Here is a 19,518-nt window from a genome sequence, read left to right as displayed (position 1 = left end):
CACCCATAGCCCCCCGTAGCCCCCAATAGCCCCCCATAGCACCCTAGAGCCCCCTAGAGCCCCCTATAGCCCCCCTAGCCCCATATAGCCCCCTGTAGCCCCCCGCAGCCCCCTATAGCCCCCCACAGCCCCCCGCCGCCCCCCCCCAGCCCCCCCAATTCTCCCCCCACCCCCCCTTATCCCGCTCCTCACGTTCCGGTCCACGATGTCCCGGCCCTGGCTGGCCAAGCTGCTGCCGTAGGCGGCGGCCAGGCTGGACACGGGCTCGGCCAGGAAGGCGGCGGCGGGGGGGGGCAGGCGGGATGCGGAGGACGCCGGGGGGGCCGCCGGGGGGGCCGCCGGGGGGGCCCCGTAGGCCCGGGCCGGGCCGTGGGGGGGGGGGGCGGCCCCGCCGCTGGTGTCGTCGAAGAGCGGCCGCGGCTCCGCCATCCGCGGAGGGGCCGGGCCCGGGCCGCGGCGCTTGGGGGCTGCGGGGAGAGGAGAGGGGGGGTCGGGGGAGGGGGGGGGCGCCGGGGGGTCCGCACCGAGCCCCGCCGCCGCTCCCGGGGGCTCCATGGCGCTTCCGCTTCCGGTCACGTGAGGAGCGCGGGAGGAAGCTGTTGGCGGAGCGGCGGGGCGGGGCCGGAAGTGGCGGTTGCCATGGGGACGGGCGCGCGGGGCCGTGACGTCAGCAAGGGGGTGATGTCAGCAAGGCCACCGTGCCACCAAGGTGATGACGTCACCAAGGCCACCACGTCACCAAAGCCACGATGGCAACCAAAGCCATGACGTCACCAAGGCCACCACGTCCCCATAGCCCCCATGGCCCCATAGCCCCCACGGCCCCATATCCACCATGTCCCCAGCGCCATCTTATCCCCAAGGCCACCACGTCCCCAAGGCCACACGGTGGCCGTGGTGGCCCTAGGGCTGTCCCTGAGGTGTCTTTATGGTTGGGGTCTTCATGGTTGGGGTCTCCATGGTTGGGGTTTAGATGGTTGGGGTCTTCATGGTTGGGATCTTCGTGGTTGGGATCTTCGTGGTTGGGGTCTCCATTGGGGTGGTGTCTTTATGGTGGTTGGGTCTCCATGGTTGGGGTCTCCATGGTTGGGGTTTCCATGGTGGTTGGGTCTCCACTGGGGCGGGGTCTCCATTGGGGTGGGGTCTTCATGGTTGGGGTCTCCATGGTTGGGGTCTTCGTGGTCGGGGTCTCCATTGGGGTGGTGTCTTTATGGTGGTTGGGTCTCCATGGTTGGGGTCTCCATGGTGGTTGGGTCTCCACTGGGGCGGGGTCTTCATGGTGGCGGGGTCTTCATGGTTGGGGTCTTCGTGGTTGGGGTCTTCGTGGTTGGGGGACTTCATGGTTGGGGTCTCTATGGTGGTTGGGTTCTCCATGGTTGGGGTCTCCGTGGTTGGCGTCTCCATTGGGGTGGGGTCTTTCTGGTGGTGTCTTTATGGTGGTTGGGGTCTTCATGGTTGGGGTCTCCATGGTGGTTGGGTCTCCATTGGGGTGGGGTCTTCATGGTGGCGGGGTCTTCATGGATGGGGTCACCATGGCGGATTGGGTCTTCATTGGGGGGGGGTCTCCATGGATGGGGTCTCCATGGGGATCTCTCCATGGGGTGGGGGTCTCCACGGGGGGGTGGGGGTCTCTGACCGCTGTGTCCCCCCCCCCCCAGCCTACCTGCTGCTGGGGGTGACGGCGACGCTGCTGCTGCTGGCGGCCTTCCAGCAGCTGCTGGAGCTGCACGGGGTCAGCGCCGCGCTGCGCCCCCCCCCGGACCCCCCCGAGGAGGACGGGGGGCTGCTGGACGAGGGGGGGCAATAAACGGGGGGCTCGAAGCGCGACGGGCTCGCTGTGGTCACTGGGGGGGGTTGGGGGTCCCAGACACATGGGGGGGGGGGTCCCAGACACATGGGGGGCTCCCAGTCCCATTGGGGGGGGCAGACACATTGAGGGGGGGAGCAGATACATGGGGGGGGTCCCAGTCCCATTGGGGGGGGCAGACACATTGAGGGGGGGAGCAGATACATGGGGGGGGTCCCAGTCCCACTGGGGGGGGTCCCAAACCCATAGAGGGGTCCCAGTCCCAAGTAGGGGGGTCCAGACTCATGAGGGGGGGGTCCCATTTGGGGTCCCAGTCCCTGTGACACCACAGCCCCCCCCCACCCGACCCTATTAGGATGAAAGATCTCCCCCCCCCCAGCTCATTTTATAGAAAACCTTTATTCTGTAAAAATTGGGGGGGAAGTGAGGGGGGGCTCACATGGACGGGGGGGGAGGGAGCGGGGGGCCGGGCACCCCCATGGGCACCCCCAGGAGCCCCCCCCCCACCTCACCCCACAGCGGGCGGGGGGGGGATGCCGGACGGTGCCCCCCAGTGTCTCTCCATCCCCTCCCCCCCCAGCTCCGATATATACAGACAATAAATACAGGGCCCCCCCCCCCGGGATGGGGAGGGGGGGGCTCAGGCCGGGGGGCGCGCGGGGACGCAGCGGGGGGGTCCCTGCGCCGGGACAGAGCCGGGGGGGCAGAGGCAGCGGAAGGAGCCGGGGATGTTGAGGCAGCGCCCCCCCCGGCACAGGGCGGCCTCCGAGCACTCGTCGAGGTCTGCGGGGAAAAGGGGGGGGGTCGGGGGGGTCGGGGAGGGGGATTAAGGGGGGTTGGGGGGGATTTGGGGTGGGATTGGGGTGGGATTGGGGGGTTTGGGGGGGATTGGGGGAGATTGGGGGGGGAATGGGGTGGGATTTGGGGTGGGATTGGGGGGGGTTGGGGGGGATTGGGGTGGGATTGGGATTGGGGGGGATTGGGGTGGGATTGAGGGGGATTGGGATGGGATTGGGATGGGATTGGGGTGGGATTGGGGTGGGGTGGAATTGGGATTGTGTGGGTTTTGGGGTGGGATTGAGGGGGATGGGGATGGGATTGGGGTGGGATTAGGATGGGTTTGTGTTGGGATGGGAAGGGATTTGGGGTGGGACTGAGATTGGTTGGGATTTGGGGCGGGATTGGGATTTAGTTGGGATTTGGGGTGGGATTGGGATTGGATTTGGGGTCGGACTGGGGTGGGAAGGGGTTGCAGATGGGATTGGGGGGGGTGGGGATGGGATTGGGGTGGGATTGGGATTGGGGGTATGGAATGGGCATGGGATCGGGATTTGGGGTAGGATTGGGGTAGGATTGGGGTAGGATTTGGGGTTGGATTAGGGTGGGATTGGGGGTTGGATTAAAGTGGGATTGGGGATGGGATGGGGTGGGATTTGGGCTGGGACTGGGGTTTGGGATGGGATGGGATTGGGATGGGAACAGTCTGGGATTATGCCGGGATTAGGCCGGAATCAGGCCGGGATTAGGCCAGGATTAGGCCAGGATTAGGCTGGGATCAGGCCGGGATCAGGCCGGGATTAGGCCGGATTAGGCCGGGATTATGCCGGGACTAGGCAGGATTAGGCCGGGATTAGGCCGGATTAGGCCGGATTAGGCTGGGATTAGGCCGGATTAGGCCGTATTATGACGGGATTATGCCGGGACTAGGCCGGATTAGGCCGGATTAGGCCGGGATTATGCCGGGATTATGCCGGGATCAGGCCGGGATTATGCCGGGACTAGGCCGGATTAGGCCGGATTAGGCCGGGACTAGGCCGGATTAGGCCGGATTATGCCGGGATTATGCCGGGACTAGGCCGGATTAGGCCGGGATTATGCCGGAATCAGGCCGGGATTATGCCGGGACTAGGCCGGGACTAGGCCGGATTAGGCCGGATTAGGCCGGATTAGGCCGGGATTAGGCCGTGTCTCACCCACGCAGGCCACGCGTGCCGCGTCCAGCCGGTAGCCGGGGTCGCAGGCGCAGGTGAAGCCCTGGGGCACCCGCACGCAGTGCCCATGCTCGCAGCCGCTCAGCACCCCGCACAGCTCCGGCGGCAGCGCCTCGTCCCGGGGGTCTGCGGGGGGGGGTCCCCGTCAGCCCCCTCCCCATAAAAAAAACAAAATCCCCCCCCAAAACCCCTCAATCCCCCCCCCCGCCCAAACTCACCGTCCTCGCTGGCTCGCCCCGGCCGCTCGGCCACACCGTGGGGCTGGAAGAGCCACGGGGGGGGTCCTGGGGGGCGCTGGGGGGGCTGCGGGGCCGGGAGGAGCGGGGGGGGCCCCGGCGGGACCCCTCGAAATCCTCCAAGTCCTCGTAGCAGGGGGGGGCGGCGTAAAGGGCGTCCCCGCGGGGGTCGTAGCCCCCCCCCAGCCCATAGGGGTCGTAGTCGGCGCGCAGCCCCGGGGGGGGCAGGCGGGGGCCCGGACCCCCAAAGGGGAGGGGGCCGTAGGGCAGCCCGTAGTGGGGGGGGTATTCGGGGCCGTATTCGTAGGGGGGGCCCAGCCCCGGGCCGGGGGGGCGCAGGACGTTGCAGAGGAACTCGAAGTCATCTGGGGGGGGGGGGGGGGGAGAGAAAAAAAAATGGGGGGGGGGGCAGGTTGTGGGGTGGGGTCCTAAAAATTGGGGATGCTAAGGGGGGGGGTGTAAAGAGGTGGGGGGGGCACTGTTATATGGGGGGTGCCCAAGGGGTCTCCATTAGGGGGGGGGCGTTGTGGGGTGGTGGGAGGGGTTCCCATTATTGGGGGGGGCAAAGGGGTCCCTGTTATGGGGGGGGTCCAAGGGGTCCCAATCATGGGGGGGGTGTCTAAGGGGGACCCACTCTGGGGGGTGCCCATGGGGTCCCCATTATGGGGGTCTGGGGGGGGTCCCTATTGCTGGGGTAGGAGGGGGGCAGGGTGGGGGTCCCCCTGTGTGGGGTCTTGGGGACATGGGGACATGGGGACATGGGTATAGGGGATGGGGGGGTCGTGGGCATGGGAGGGGGCATGGGGACGTGGGCATGGGGGGGGGGACAGGGACATGGGGGGACATGGGGACACAGGGATGTGAGGCTATAGGGCCTTAGGGACATGGGGACATGGGGACAAGGGGCCGTAGGGGACAGGGGTGCATGGCAACATGAGGCTATGGGGCCACGTGGCTGTGGGGTCATAGGGACGTGGGGACATGGGGACACGGGGACATGGGGACGTAGGGGACACGGGGACATGGGGATGTGGGGACACGGGGCCATCGGGGACACGGCGGTGGCACCTGAGTGTCGCGCGGGGCACAGGGCGCAGTCCATGCCCCAGGCCTCGCCGTAGAGGCAGCAGCACTCGGTGTAGGTCGCCTGCCGGTCCAGCCGCGGGCGCCCGCACACCAGGTCGGGGCCGACCTCCTGCCAGCACACGGCCGGGTCCTCCTCTGGGGACGGGGGGACACGGGGACACGGTGACGGGGGGCGTGGGGAGGCGGGGAGGCGGCGGGGGATATGGGGACATGGGGATGTGGGGCGTGGGGCATGGGGATATGGGACACAGGGACATGGGGACATGGTAATGTGGGGACAGGGGACATGGGGACATGGGGACAGGGGGACGTGGAGACATGGGGAGGTGGCGTGGGACGTGGGGAGGCAACGGGGGACATGGGGACACAGGGACATGGGGACATGGAGACACGGGGACATGGGGACGTGGGACATGGGGACATGGGGATGTGAGATGCGGGGACGTGGGACATGGGGAGGTGACGTGGGATGTGGGGAGACAACAGGGGACACTGGGATAAAGGGACGTGGGACATGGGGACGTGGGGTATGGGGACACAGGGACACAGGGATACAGGGACATGGGGACATGGGACATGGGGATATGGTGACGGGGGGTGTGGGGACACGGAGAGGCAGCGTGAGACGTGGGGAGGCAACGGGGGACGTGGGGATATGGGACACAGGGACATGTGGACACAGTGACATGGGGACATGGGGACACGGGGACGTGGGGATATGGGGACACGGGGACACGAGGACATGGGGACACGGGGACATTGGGACATGGGGACACGGGGACATGGGGACACAGTGAGGTGGGGACATGGGGAGGTGATGTGGGATGTGGGGAGACAATGGGGGACACTGGGATGAAGGGATGTGGGACATGGGGACATGGGGACACGGGGATATGGTGACGTGGGACAGGGGGATGTGGGACAAGGGGAGGCGACGTGGGACATGGGGACACAGGGACACGGGGATTTGGGGACATGGGGGATACAGCGCCATGGGGATATGGGGACACAGGACGTGGGGACACGGTGACGTGGGACATCAGGATGTGGGACATGGGGACACGGGGACACGGGGATTTGGGGACATGGGGGATACAGCGCCATGGGGGTATGGGGACACAGGACGTGGGGACACGGTGACGTGGGACATCAGGATGTGGGACATGGGGCCACGGGGGGGGCATCAGGGGACAGTGCCGGGACACGGGGATGGGGGGCCACGGGGACATAGGGCAGGGATATGGGGACACGTGGGGACAGGGCGACACGGGGGGGGTGACGGTGACACGGGGGGGGTGACAGGGGGTGGCCTCACCCATGGCGCGGGTGTCGTTGGTGACGCAGCGGCGCTGGGAGCCGTCCAGCACCAGGGGGGGGGCGCAGGAGCAGAAGTAGGAGCCCACCGTGTTGACGCAGCGGCCCCCGATGCACGGCTCCGCGTCCTCGTCCTGGCACTCGTCGTTATCTGGGGGGGGGGCGGTGGTGGTCGGCAAGGGGGTGGGGGGCACGGGGGGGGGGCTGGAAGGGGGCTCGGGGGGCTGGAAGGGTGCTCGGGGGGCTGAGGGCAGGGTGCTTGGGGTGCGAGTAGGGTGCTCGGGGTGCAGACAGGGTGCAGGCAGGGTGCTGAGGGTGCAGGGAGGGTGCACTCAGGGCACAAGTTGGGTGCTCAGGGTGCAGGTATTGTGCAGGGAGGGTGCACTCAGAGCACAATTAGGGTGCTCAGGGTGCAGGTAGGGCACGCTCAGGGTGCTCAGGGTGCTGGCTGGGTGCTGGAAGGGTGTGGGCAGGGTGCTCAGGGTGTGAGCTGGGTGCAGGCAGGGTGCTCAGGGTGCAGTCAGGGTGCAAGTAGGGTGCTCAGGGTGCAGGTAGAGCGCACTCAGGGCACAAGTTGGGTGCTCAGGGTGCTGGCTGGGTGCTGGCAGGGTGCTCAGGGTGCAGGCAGGGTGCTGGAAGGGTGTGGGCAGGGTGCTCTCAGGGTGTGAGCTGGGTGCAGGCAGGGTGCTGAGGGTGCAGGGAGGGTGCACTCAGGGCACAAGTTGGGTGCTCAGGGTGCAGGTAGGGCACGCTCAGGGTGCTCAGGGTGCTGGCTGGGTGCTGGAAGGGTGTGGGCAGGGTGCTCAGGGTGTGAGCTGGGTGCAGGCAGGGTGCTCAGGGTGCTGGCAGGGTGCAAGTAGGGTGCTCAGGGTGCAGGTAGAGCGCACTCAGGGCATAAGTTGGGTGCTCAGGGTGCAGACAGGGCACGCTCAGGGTGCTCAGGATGCAAGTTGGGTGCTCAGGGTGCTGGCTGGGTGCAGGCAGGGTGCTCAGGGTGCAGGTAGGGTGCTGGCAGGGCACAAGTTGGGTGCTCAGGGTGCAAAGAGGGTGCTCAGGGTGCAGCCAGGGTGCTCTTAGGGTGCTTTCTGGGTACAGGTTGTGTGCTCAGGGTGCAGGTAGGGAGCTCAGCGTGCTGGCTGGGTGCTCAGGGTGCTCTCAGGGTGCAAGTAGGGTGCAGGCAGGGTGCAAGTAGGGCGCACTCAGGGCACAATTAGGGTGCTGAGGTCAGGGTGCTGGGGGTGCTGGGGGTGCTGGGGGTGCTGGCAGGGTGCTGGGGGTGCTGGCAGGGTGCTCAAGGTGCGAGTAGGGTGCTCGGGGTGCACAGGGTGCTCTTAGGGTGCAGTCAGGGTGCAAGTAGGGTGCTCTCAGGGTGCAGGCAGGGTGCTCAGGGTGCTCAGGATGCAAGTAGGGTGCTCAGGGTGCAGGCAGGGTGCACCCAGGGCACAAGTAGGGTGCTGGGGGTGCTGAGGTCAGGGTGCTGGGGGTGCTGGGGGGGTGCTGGGGGGGTGCTGGGGGTGCTGGGGGTGCTGGGTGCTCACCCACGCACTGCAGGTGCTCCTGCTCGTAGTAGTAGCCGCTGGGGCAGTAGCAGCTGAAGCCGGGGGCGGCGTTGATGCAGACCCCCCCCCGGCACAGCTGCGGCGCGAACACCCGGCACTCGTCCACATCTGGGGGGTAAGGGGGTAAGGGGGGGGGCGACGTCAGGGGGAGGGTCCTCGGAATTGGGGGGGGCACCCCCGAAACGGGGGAGCCCCTATATAGGAGGGGAACCCCAAAATAGGGGGGGTATTGCCCCAAAATAGGCGGGATGCACCCAAAAGGGGAGGGGCGTAACCCCACAAAATAAGGGGGGCATCCCCAAATTGAGGGGGCACCCTGAAAAATGGGGACATCCCCAAAATGGGAGGGGTGAGTCCCCCAAATGGGGGCCATTCCCAAATTAGGGGGGGTGAGTCCCCAAAACGGGGGGCATCCCATAAATGGGGGAGCCCCAAAACAGGGGTGGCATCCCCAAAATGGGGGGGCATCCCCAACATTGGGGAACCGCTAAATACAGGGGGGAGCCCCTGAGTAGGGGGGGGAGTCCCTAAACGGAGGGAGCCCCCAAATGGGGGGGGCCCCATCGCTGTGCCCCCCCCGCGGCCGCACTGACCTGCTGCTGAGCCCTGGGGCCCCGTGGTCTGGCCGGTCCCGTGGGGGCAGAGGGCTCGGTGCTCGGCTTGGGGGGGAGGGACAGAGGTGTCACCCCCCCTGCACCTTGGCACCATCCTGACCCCATCCCCAGCCCATCCCTGTCCCCATCCACACCCCGATCCCAATCCCATCCCATCCCAGAGGGCTCGGTGCTCGGCTTGGGGGGGAGGGACAGAGGTGTCACCCCCCCTGCACCTTGGCACCATCCTGACCCCATCCCCAGCCCATCCCTGTCCCCATCCACACCCCGATCCCAATCCCATCCCATCCCAGTCCTAATCCCTGGCAATACCCACCCCAATCCCAATCCCTTTACAATCCCATCCCCATCCCCATCCCAAATCCCATCACCACCCCAAACCCATCCCAATCCCTTCCCACCCCAATCCCAGTCCCATCCTCATCCCATCCCCATCCCATCCCCATTCCATCCCAGTCCCAATCCCAATCTATCTCAATCCCATCACCAACCCCATCCCAATTCCATCTCCACCCCCCCAATCCTATCCCAATCCCATCCCAATCCTAATCCTATCTCCATCCCAATCCCATCCCATCCCAGTCCCAATTGCAACTCCAATCCCATCGCCATCCCATCCCATCCCAAATCGCATCCCATCCCACTCCACTCCAATCCCAATCCCATCCCATCCCATCCCAGTCCTATCCCCATCCCTTCCCATCCCAGTCCCAATCCCCATCCCCATCCCCATCCCCATCCCCATCCCCCATCCCCATCCTCACCCATCCCCATCCCCATCCCCATCCCAATCTCCATCCCCATCCCCATCCCATCCCCATCCCCATCCCACCATCCCCAATCCCATCCCCATTCCCATCCCCAATCCCATCCCCAATCCCATCCCCATCCACAATCCCATCCCCAATCCCAATCCCAATCCCCCATCCCCAATCCCCATCCCCATCCCCATCCCCATCCCCGTCCCCATCCCCATCCCCAATCCCAATCCCAATCCCAATCCCCCATCCCCATCCCCATCCCCAATCCCATCCCCAATCCCATCCCCAATCCCATCCCCATCCCCAATCCCATCCCCATCCCCAAACCATCCCCACTCCCAATCCCAATCCCCCATCCCCAATCCCAATCCCCCATCCCCAATCCCATCCCCATCCCCATCCCCATCCCCAATCCCATCCCCAATCCCATCCCCATCCCCAATCCCATCCCCATCCCCAAACCCATCCCCAATCCCAATCCCAATCCCCCATCCCCAATCCCAATCCCCCATCCCCAATCCCATCCCCATCCCCATCCCCATCCCCAATCCCATCCCCAATCCCATCCCCATCCCCATCCCCAATCCCATCCCCAATCCCATCCCCAATCCCATCCCCATCCCCATCCCCATCCCCAATCCCAATCCCCATCCCAATCCCCATCCCCAATCCCACTCCCACCCCAATCCCTTCCCACCCCACGCCATCCCCAATCCCCTCCCCCCCCATAGCGTCCCCATGTCCCCACCGGTTCCAGGCGTGGGGCACGGCCTCGGGGGGGGGCAGCGGACCCCCCAGGCGCCCCCCACGCTGCAGCAGCACTGCTGCCGGCTGACGTTGGGCGCCAGCACCCCGCAGGCGGGGCTGAAGCACGCCGCCAAGCCCGGGGGGGCTTCCACGGCTCCGGGGGGGGCCGGAGGAGTGGGGTCGCTGGGGGGGGTCCCCCGCACGTCCCCGTCACCGGATCGAACTCGTGCCCCCCGTCGGGGCAGAGGCAGAGGAAGGAGCCGTCCACGTTCTCGCAGCGCGCCGCCCCACACACCCCCGGCAGCGTCGCGCACTCGTCCACGTCTGGGGGGGAAACACGAAGGGGGGGGGCTCAGTGTCACTCTGGGTGTCCCCCCCCTGCTGTCCCCGCTGTCCCCGTACCCTGGCAGTGGTGGCCGTGCCGGGCGGCCTCGTAGCCCTGGTGGCAGGCGCACTGGAAGGAGCCGGGGAGGTTGTGGCAGGCGGCGTGGGGGCCGCAGCGGGACCCCCCCTCGGCGCACTCGTCCTCGTCTGCAAGCGGGGAGGTGACGTTTTTTTGGGGGGAGGGGGCGGTGGGGACATTGGGGGGGGGAGCGTGGAGCCGTCCCCCAAAAGCTCAGCCCCATGGGGGGGTCCCCACTGTCCCCCGATGGTCCCTGCTCTCCGTCTCCATCCTGACCCCATGGAGAAGCCCCCCTGCACCTCGACCCCATTGGCTTGTCCCCAGTGGCCCCATTGGCTTGTCCCCAATGTCCCCCATCGTTTTGTCCCCATTATCTCCCGTGGTGTTGTCCCTGATGTCCCCTGCTGCCCATCCCCATCCTGACCCCATAGAGAAGTCCCCCTGCACCTCGACCCCATTGGCTTGTCCCCAGCATCCCCGTTGTTTTTTCCATGTCCCCCATAGCTTTGTCCCTATTGTGCCCCATTGGCTTGTCCCTGATGTCCCCCATGCCATGGCCCCTGCTGTCCGTCCCCCTCCTAACCCCATGGAGAAATCCCCCTGCCCCTAAACCCCATAGTGGTGTCCCCGCTGTCCCCTAGGGCAGGGTCCCCTCAGCCTCTCCGTACCCCCATCCCCATCCCCGTGCCCCAGTCCCTGTCCCCATGGCCCCATCCCCGTCCCCATGGCCCCATCCCCGTCCCCATGGCCCCGTCCCCGTCCCCATGGCCCTGTCCCCATCCCCATGGCCCCATCCCCGTTCCCATGGCCCCATCCCCATCCCCATGGCCCCATCCCCATCCCCATGGCCCCATCCCCATCCCCATGGCCCCGTCCCCATCCCCATGGCCTCATCCCCGTCCCCATGGCCCCATCCCCATCCCCATGGCCCCGTCCCCATCCCCATGGCCTCATCCCCGTCCCCATGGCCCCATCCCCATCCCCATGGCCCTGTCCCCGTCCCCATGGCCCCGTACCCTCACACCCCCCGCCGTCCCGGGGCCGGTAGCCGGGCTGGCAGGGGGGCACGCAGCGGTAGGATCCGGGCAGGTTCTCGCAGCGCTCGGCCCCACACAACTCGGCCCCATGCTCCTGGCACTCGTCCACATCTGCGGGGACACCGGGGGGACCCCAAGCATGGGGGGGGGACAAGGTGGGGTGGGGGATGATGGGGACCACGGCCCCGGGCAGGATGAGCCCCGTGCGCATCACAGCCCTGTGTGCGGGTTCCCATCCCTGTCCCAGTCCCCATCCTCGTCCCGTTCTGGTCCCTGGACCTGTCTCCATTCCCATCCCATCCCCAACCCCATCCCAATCTCACCCTAATCCCATCCCAATCCCATCCCAATCCCACCCCCTATTTTCATCCATTATTGGTCTCCATCTCCATCCCCATCCCAATCCTGTTCCAATCCCACCCCCATCCCCATTCCAAACCCATTCCATCCCCATCCCAGTCCCAGTCCCAGTCCCAGTCCCAGTCTCAGTCCCAGTCTCAGTCCCAGTCGCAGTCGCAGTCCCAGTCCCAGTCCCAGTCCCAGTCTCAGTCCCAGTCCCAGTCCCAGTCCCAGTCCCTATTTTCATCCATTATTAGTCTCCATTTCCATCCCCACCCCAATCCCATCCCCATCCCATCCCATCCCATCCCAACCCATCCCATCCCCACCCCAATCCCCTCCCATCCCCCTCCCATCCCCATCCCAATCTCACCCCAATCCCATCCCCTCCCATCCCCACCCCAATCCCCTCCCATCCCCTCCCATCCCCATCCCCATCCCAGTCCCAGTCCCAGTCCCAGTCCCTATTTTCATCCATTATTAGTCTCCATTTCCATCCCCACCCCAATCCCAATCCCATCCCCATCCCATCCCCATCCCATCCCCATCCCAATCCCACCCCAATCCCATCCCCTCCCATCCCCATCCCATCCCCACCCCAATCCCACCCCAATCCCATCCCCTCCCATCCCCATCCTAGTCCCAGTCCCTAAACCCATCCACTATCGGTCTCTATCTCCATCCCCACACCAATCCCAACCCCAACCCCAACCCCAACCCCAACCCCAACCCCAATCCCAATCCCAATCCCAATCCCAATCCCAATCCCAACCCCAACCCCAACCCCAACCCCAATCCCAATCCCAACTCCAATCCCAATCCCAATCCCAACCCCAACCCCAACCCCAACCCCAATCCCAATCCCAATCCCAATCCCAATCCCAATCCCCGCTCACCCTCACACCCCCCGCTGTCCCGGGGCCGGTAGCCGTGCTGGCAGGCGGGCACGCAGCGGTAGGATCCGGGCAAGTTCTCGCAGCGCTCAGCCCCACACAACTCGGCCCCGTGCTCCTTGCACTCGTCCACATCTGCGGGGACAGGGCCACCCTCGCCGCCAGCCCCAGGGTGGGGGGCACCCAAAATCCCCCCCCCCCAACCCCCCAGCCCCTCACCGTGGCACTGGGCCCGCTCGGCGTCGGTGCGGAAGCCGGCGGGGCAGTGGCACTCGAAGGCGCCGTCGGTGTTGGCGCAGCGGCCGCCCCGGCACACGTCCCCGCGCTGGCACTCGTCCACGTCTGGGGGGGGACACTGGGTGAGGACGGGGGGGACATGGGCATGGGGTGGACGTGGGTACAGGGGGGGGACACGGGGGCAGGGGGGATACGGGGAAAGAGGGGGACACAAGGGGCTGGTGGCACCCCGTGGTACCCGGATGCGTGGGTGGGTGGTGGAGGGGTGGGGTGGGATGGGATGGGACTGGGGTGGGATTGGGATTGGGATGGAAATGGGGATGGGGTGGAAAAGGGATGGGATGGGATTGGGGTGGGATTGGGATTGGGGTGGAAAAAGGGTAGGATGGGGATGGGATTGGGGTGGGATGGGGATGGGATTGGGATGGGGATGGGGACTGGGGTGGGAATGGGGATGGGATGGAGACAGAGATGGGATGGGGGTTGGGATTGGGGTGGGATGGGATGGGGACAAGGAGAGACATTGGGATGGGATAGGATGGGGATGGGATTGGGATGGGGATAGGATTGGGATTGGATGGGGACATGGATAGGCACGGGGATGGGATTGAGTAGATTAACTGGGACTAAAAAACCGCAACTGGAATAGAAACCACAATGAGAATGGGGACTGCAATGGGATCGGGATGGGTATGGGGACGGGGACAGGGACAGGGACAGGGACAGGGACCGGGACCATGCCGGGCTCTGACCAACGCATGCGGTGCCCTCGGGGGTGCTGGCATAGCCCTGGGCGCAGAGGCAGCTGTAGGAGCCCTCGGTGTTGAGGCACTCGCCGTGGGGGAAGCAGAAGTCGCCCTCCAGGCACTCGTTGACATCTGTGGGCAGATGGGGGCCGTGGGGGGGCCGTCGGGTGTGGGGGGGACACGGCACCATCCCCACGCCGCCCCCACCACTCACCCGCGCATGGCGCGCCGTCGGCACCCACCCGGTATCCGCGCCGGCACTGGCAGTGGAAGGAGCCCTCGGTGTTACTGCAGCGGCCGTGGGGACCGCAGGGCGAGCCCGTGGCGCACTCGTCCACGTCTAGGGGGTGGCACAATTAAGGGTTGGCCCCCCCCTCGGGGGGACAGGGGGGACGTGGGGGGACGCGGGTACCTGCGCAGCGCCCGTGGCGCAGCTCGAAGCCGTCGCGGCACGGCCGGCACTGGAAGGAGCCCGGCGTGTTGGCGCACTCCTGGCCGGGGCAGGCCAGGTGGTTCTCGCACTCGTCGATGTCTGCGCGGCACGGAGAGGGGGCGGCGGTGGTGGCACCGCGGGGAGGGCGTGGGTGGTGGCACCACGGACGGGGACACCACGCATGGGGACACCACAGATGGGGACACCACGTATTGGGAGGTTATGGATGGGTTCACCATGGATGGGGACACCACGCATGGGGACACCACGCATGGGGACACCACGCATGGGGACACCACGTATTGGGAGGTTATGGATGGGTTCACCATGGATGGGGACACCATGGATGGGGACACCACGCATGGGGACACCACGCATGGGGACACCACGTATTGGGAGGTTATGGATGGGTTCACCATGGATGTTTAACCCCGTGGCTGGCAACACTATGGCATGGTGACCCCATGGCTGCTGACCCCATAGATGTTGAGTTCTTGGATGGTGGCGTTATGGCACGGTGACCCCATGGATGGTGACCCCATGAACGATGACCCCATGGGTGTTGAACACGCAGATGGTGTCCCCATACCCTTGGTGTCCCCATACCCTTGGTGTCCCCACACCCCGGTGTCCCCACACCCAGTGTCCCCACAGCCCGGTGTCCCCACACCCCGGTGTCCCCGCTCACCCTGGCACTGTCCCGTGGGCGTGCTGGCCTGGTAGCCGGCCGGGCAGACGCAGCGGTAGCCACCGGGCAAGTTCTCGCAGCGGCTCTGGGCGCAGGGCGAGGGGCTCTGGGCGCATTCATCCACATCTACGGGGACACGGCCACCTCAGCCCCATCCCCGTTGTCCCCATTGTCCCCCTCTGTCCCCCCCCCGTCCCTGCTGACCTTGGCAGTCGGTGCCGCCGGGGCCGGGCCGGTAGCCGGGGCCGCAGACGCAGCGGAAGCTCCCCACCGTGTTCTCGCAGCGGCCGGGGGCGCAGGGCCGGGGGCTGCGCCGGCACTCGTCCACGTCTGGGCAGGCGGGGGGACGGACGGCAATGGGGACAGACGGACGGACAGGAGCGGGGACGGATGGAGAGGTGGGTGGGAGGGAAGGGGGAGAGGGGAGTGGGGAGGTGGGTGCGCGGGGAAATGGGGGCAGGGGGAAATGGGGGCACGGGGAGGTGGGGGCATGGAGAGATGGGTGGGTGCGTGGGGAAACGGGTGCATGGGGAAATGGGGGCAGGGGGAAATTGGGGCTTGGAGAGGTGGGTGCACGGGGAGGTGGGTGCACAAGGAAGTGGATAGATGGGGAAATGGGTGCACGGAGAAATGGGTGGGTACATGAGGAGGTGGGTGCATGGGGAAATAGGTGGGTGCATGGGGAGGTGGGCGCATGGGGAAACAGGTGCACAGGGAGGTGGGTGCACAGGGAAATGGGCGCACGGGGAAATGAGTGCAGGGGGAGGTGGGTGCACGGGGACATGGGTGCCCAGGGAGGGGCCGGGCGCCGCTCACCGATGCAGTGGGTGCCCTGGGTGCTGAGCCAGAAGCCGGGGTGGCACAGGCAGGTGTAGCCGCCCTGGCGCGGGACGCAGCGCCCGGGGCCGCAGATCCGCGGGTTCCGCTCGCACACGCTGCCGGCGGCTGCAAGCGGGCACACGTGAGTAACACATGTGTGTGCAAACGGGCAGGCGTGCAGCTGTGCACACCTGTGCAAACATGCACGCATGCACACTGTGCACGTGTGTGCAATCAAGCATGCATGCAACTGTGGACATGTGTGCAAATAGGCATACAGGACACATGCACACGTGTAGGCGTGTGTAAGTAGGCATTGTGCACACGTGTGTAAGCAGGCATGCATGTAGCCGTGCACACGTGTGCAAATAGTCATGCATGCAAACCGTGCACACGTGCACAATATATTTAGCTGTGCATGCATGAGATGCACACGTGCTACTGCAGCTGCATGCAGCTGGGCAAGCCTGCAATGGTGTGCACACGTGTAACACGCACGTGTGTAACTGTGCACGCCTATAACTGTGCACAAACGAGACTGAATAAATGCAAATTGCACACGTAACTGCTTGCACATGTAACTGAGCACACGTGCACATGCAACTGCACACATGCAGCCATGCAAGCATGCAACCATGCACAAGTGCACAGCCACATGCACACACGTGTGACCTTGCACGCCTGTGCTGAGATGTGTATGTGCAACGGCGCAGAGCGTAACCACACGTGCAAAAAATAAAATAAAATGCACGCACACAGCTGCACACAGTGCAACCCTGCGCACATCTGCAACCATGCATGCGTGCAACGGTGCACACACGTGTGCAGCCGTGCACAAGTGCCCCAGCCCTACCTGGTGCCGGACCCTCCGGGCCGGGTGGCGTGGGGAGGGGTCCCAGCAGCCCCAGGGTGGGTCGAGGCACGATGACAACCTCGGGGGCTGGTGGTGGCACCTCGGGGATGCGCGGTGGCACCTCGGGGACGCGTTGTGGCACCTCGGGGACGTCTGGTGGCACCTCGGGGACACGTTGTGGCGCCTCAGGGACCCGCTGTGGAACCTTGGGGACATGTGGCACCTCAGGGACATGCGGTGGTGCCTCAGGGGCACGTGGTGGCACATCAGGGACATGTGGTGACACCTCGGGGACACGTGGTGGTACCTCGGGGATGCGTTGTGGCACCTCGGGGACAGGTGGTGACACATCGGGGACCCGTGGTGGCACCTCGGGGACACGCGGTGGCACGTGTGGGACGCGTGGTGGCACCTCGGGGACGCGTTGTGGCACCTTGGGGACCCGCGGTGGCACCTCGGGGACAGGCGGTGACCTGCTGGGGGGCGGCCGACCGGGGCGCCAGCGAGCTGTGGGGCAGAGCAATGGGGTGAGGGGGGGTCCTGGCAGCCGGGGGGGATGGGGGGGGACAAAGCGGGGGGGACAAGGGGCTCACGGGCGGCGGTCCCAGCTGGGGAGGGGACACGGGGACGCCCCAGGGGGACACGGGGCAGGTCCTGGCCCAGGTAGCGGGTGTTGTAGTGCAGGTCGGAGGCCGAGTAGTGGTAGCCGGGGCCGGCGGGGCAGATCTCCTTGAACCCCTCTGCAATTGAAGGGGGGGGAGGGGGTGTCAAAATGGACCCCCCCCCCAAAAAAATTACCTCCCTCCCCCAAAAAAAACCCCCCTCCAAAGGGTGAGCCCGTGGCTTTGGGTGCAAATCCCATGAAACGGAGGCTCCCCAAAGGGTTTTTGTTTTTTTTTGGGGGGGTCCGCCCTAAAGGGTTTTTTTGGGGGGATCCCAAGGGGTTGGGGGGGTCCCGGGGGGGCTCACCGGAGCCGAAGGGGGGGCAGCGCTGGCACGCCGGCCCCCAGGCCTTGCCCACGCGGCTGCAGCAGCAGATCTGGCGGGTGATGTTGCGCAGGGTGGGCAGCGCGCAGCGCCCCTCCCGCAGCACCCGGTAACATGGCCCCCGCGCCTCCGAGATCACCTGGTGGGCTGGGGGGGGGGGGGCGGGGGGGTGGTACCGGTCACCCTAATCCCAATCCCAATCCCAATCCCAGTCCTAGTCCTGGTCCTAACCCCAATCCCAATCCCAACCCCAATTCCAATCCCAACCCCAAAACCCCAATCCCAATCCCAATCCCAAACCCAATCCCAGTCCTAGTCCTGGTCCTAACCCCAATCCCATTTCATCCTGTTCCCATCCCAATCCCACCTCATCCTACTCCATCCCCATCCCACCCCAATCCTTTCCCCTTCCTCTTCCCTTCCCTATCCCCTCCCAATCCCAATCCCAATCCCAATCCCAATCCCTATTCCATTTCAGACCACCCCCATCCCCATCCCATCCCCATCCCCTCCCAATCCCAACTCCAACTCCAATCCCAACCCCTACTCCCTCCTCACCCCATCCCCATCCACATCCCAACCACAATCCCAATCCCAACCCTAATCCCAATTCCAACCCCAATCCCAATCCCTACCACAATTCCAGGCCTTGCCCCGACCTCAACCCCAACCCCAATTCCAATTCCAATCCCAATCCCAGCCCCAGCCCCTGCCCCTGCCCCAACCCCAATCCCAATCCCAATCCCAATCCCAATCCCAATCCCAATCCCAATCCCAATCCAAACACCAATCCCAATCCCAATCCCAATCCCAATCCCAATCCCAACCCCACCCATAATCCCAACCCCAACCTCATCCCCAATCCCACCCCCAACCCCAACCCCAATCTCAACCCCAACCCCAACCTCACCCCCAATCCCAATCCCAATCCCACCCCCAATCCCATCCCGATCCCAACCCCAATCCCAATCCCAACCCCAACCCCAATCCCAGCCCCAACCCCAACCCCAACCCCAACCCCAATCCCAATCCCAATCCCATTCCCAATCCCAATCCCAATCCCAACCCCAACCCCACCCATAATCCCAACCCCAACCCCACCCCCAACCCCACCCCCAATCCCATCCCGATCCCACAGATGCAGCTGCTCCGGGACGAGTCCAGGATGAAGCCCTCGTGGCAGAGGCAGGCGAAGCTGCCCCGGGTGTTGGTGCAGAGCCCGTTCTTGCAGAACCCCCCCTCCTGGCACTCATCCACATCTGGGGGGGGGACGCACACACACAGGGTGGGGGTCAGCACCCCAAAACCCCCCCCATCCCCTTTTAACCCCCCCAAAAATAAATCTCCCCAAACTCACCCACGCAGGAGCCGTTGGCGCGGCGGAAACCTTTGGGGCAGGGGTGCTGCCCCACGGCGGGGGGGTTCGCTGCAAATGGGGGGGGGTAGGGGGGGACAAAGTGAGCCCCCCCCCCACACCGCAGAACCCCCCCCAACCCCATAACCCCAAAAAAACCCCCGCTGCCTTACGGGGGTTGGCGTCGCAGGGCTGGCACTCGTGCACCCCCCAGGCCACGCCAGCCCCCCGGCAGCAGACGTCCTGGGTGCGCAGACCGGGCAGGGGCGAGCTGCACTGCACGGGGCGGGGGGGTCGGGGGGCGCCGGGACCCCCCCCGTGTCCCCATGTCCCCCCCCACGTCCCCATGTCCCCACCTGGATCCCCAGGTCCCCCTCCGTGTCCCCACCACGTCCCCAGCCCCACATCCTCGGCCACCTCCCCGTGCTCACGGTGCCATCCCCATGTCCCCACCCCAATGTCCCCATCCCCATGTCCCCATCCCCATCCCAATGTCCCCATCCCCATGTCCCCATCCCCACCCCAATGTCCCCATCCCCATCCCAATGTCCCCACCCCAATGTCCCCATCCCCATGTCCCCATCCCCACCCCAATGTCCCCATCCCATCCCAAT

General features: G+C 65.8%; 1 protein-coding gene and 2 long non-coding RNA genes across 3 annotated transcripts; all 3 read right to left on the bottom strand.

Annotated features, from left to right (window-relative positions):
* Nucleotides 1-3,525: 3,525 nt before the first annotated feature.
* On the bottom strand, nucleotides 3,526-8,734 carry LOC139998626 (latent-transforming growth factor beta-binding protein 4-like). Its single transcript, XM_072030193.1, has 5 exons — nucleotides 8,587-8,734; nucleotides 7,973-8,101; nucleotides 6,436-6,585; nucleotides 5,103-5,255; nucleotides 3,526-4,399 (listed from the first exon to the last, which is right to left on the bottom strand). The coding sequence occupies exons 1-5, from the start codon at nucleotides 8,699-8,701 to the stop codon at nucleotides 3,990-3,992; spliced, it is 957 nt and encodes a 318-aa protein (XP_071886294.1). The 5' UTR covers nucleotides 8,702-8,734; the 3' UTR covers nucleotides 3,526-3,989.
* A 2,736-nt stretch (nucleotides 8,735-11,470) lies between these two features.
* On the bottom strand, nucleotides 11,471-13,205 carry LOC140000376 (uncharacterized). Its single transcript, XR_011805521.1, has 3 exons — nucleotides 13,007-13,205; nucleotides 12,791-12,922; nucleotides 11,471-11,666 (listed from the first exon to the last, which is right to left on the bottom strand). It is a non-coding gene; the product is annotated as an uncharacterized lncRNA (long non-coding RNA).
* Nucleotides 13,206-16,882: 3,677 nt separating this feature from the next.
* LOC113840608 (uncharacterized) lies at nucleotides 16,883-17,703 on the bottom strand. Its single transcript, XR_011805520.1, has 3 exons — nucleotides 17,533-17,703; nucleotides 17,157-17,303; nucleotides 16,883-17,070 (listed from the first exon to the last, which is right to left on the bottom strand). It is a non-coding gene; the product is annotated as an uncharacterized lncRNA (long non-coding RNA).
* Nucleotides 17,704-19,518: the final 1,815 nt, after the last annotated feature.

This window comes from Anas platyrhynchos, chromosome 33 (assembly GCF_047663525.1).
Source record: "Anas platyrhynchos isolate ZD024472 breed Pekin duck chromosome 33, IASCAAS_PekinDuck_T2T, whole genome shotgun sequence".
Classification (NCBI taxonomy): Eukaryota; Metazoa; Chordata; class Aves; order Anseriformes; family Anatidae; genus Anas; species Anas platyrhynchos.
Note: the sequence above shows the minus strand (reverse complement) of the source record. Positions and strands in the feature narration are given on the sequence as shown.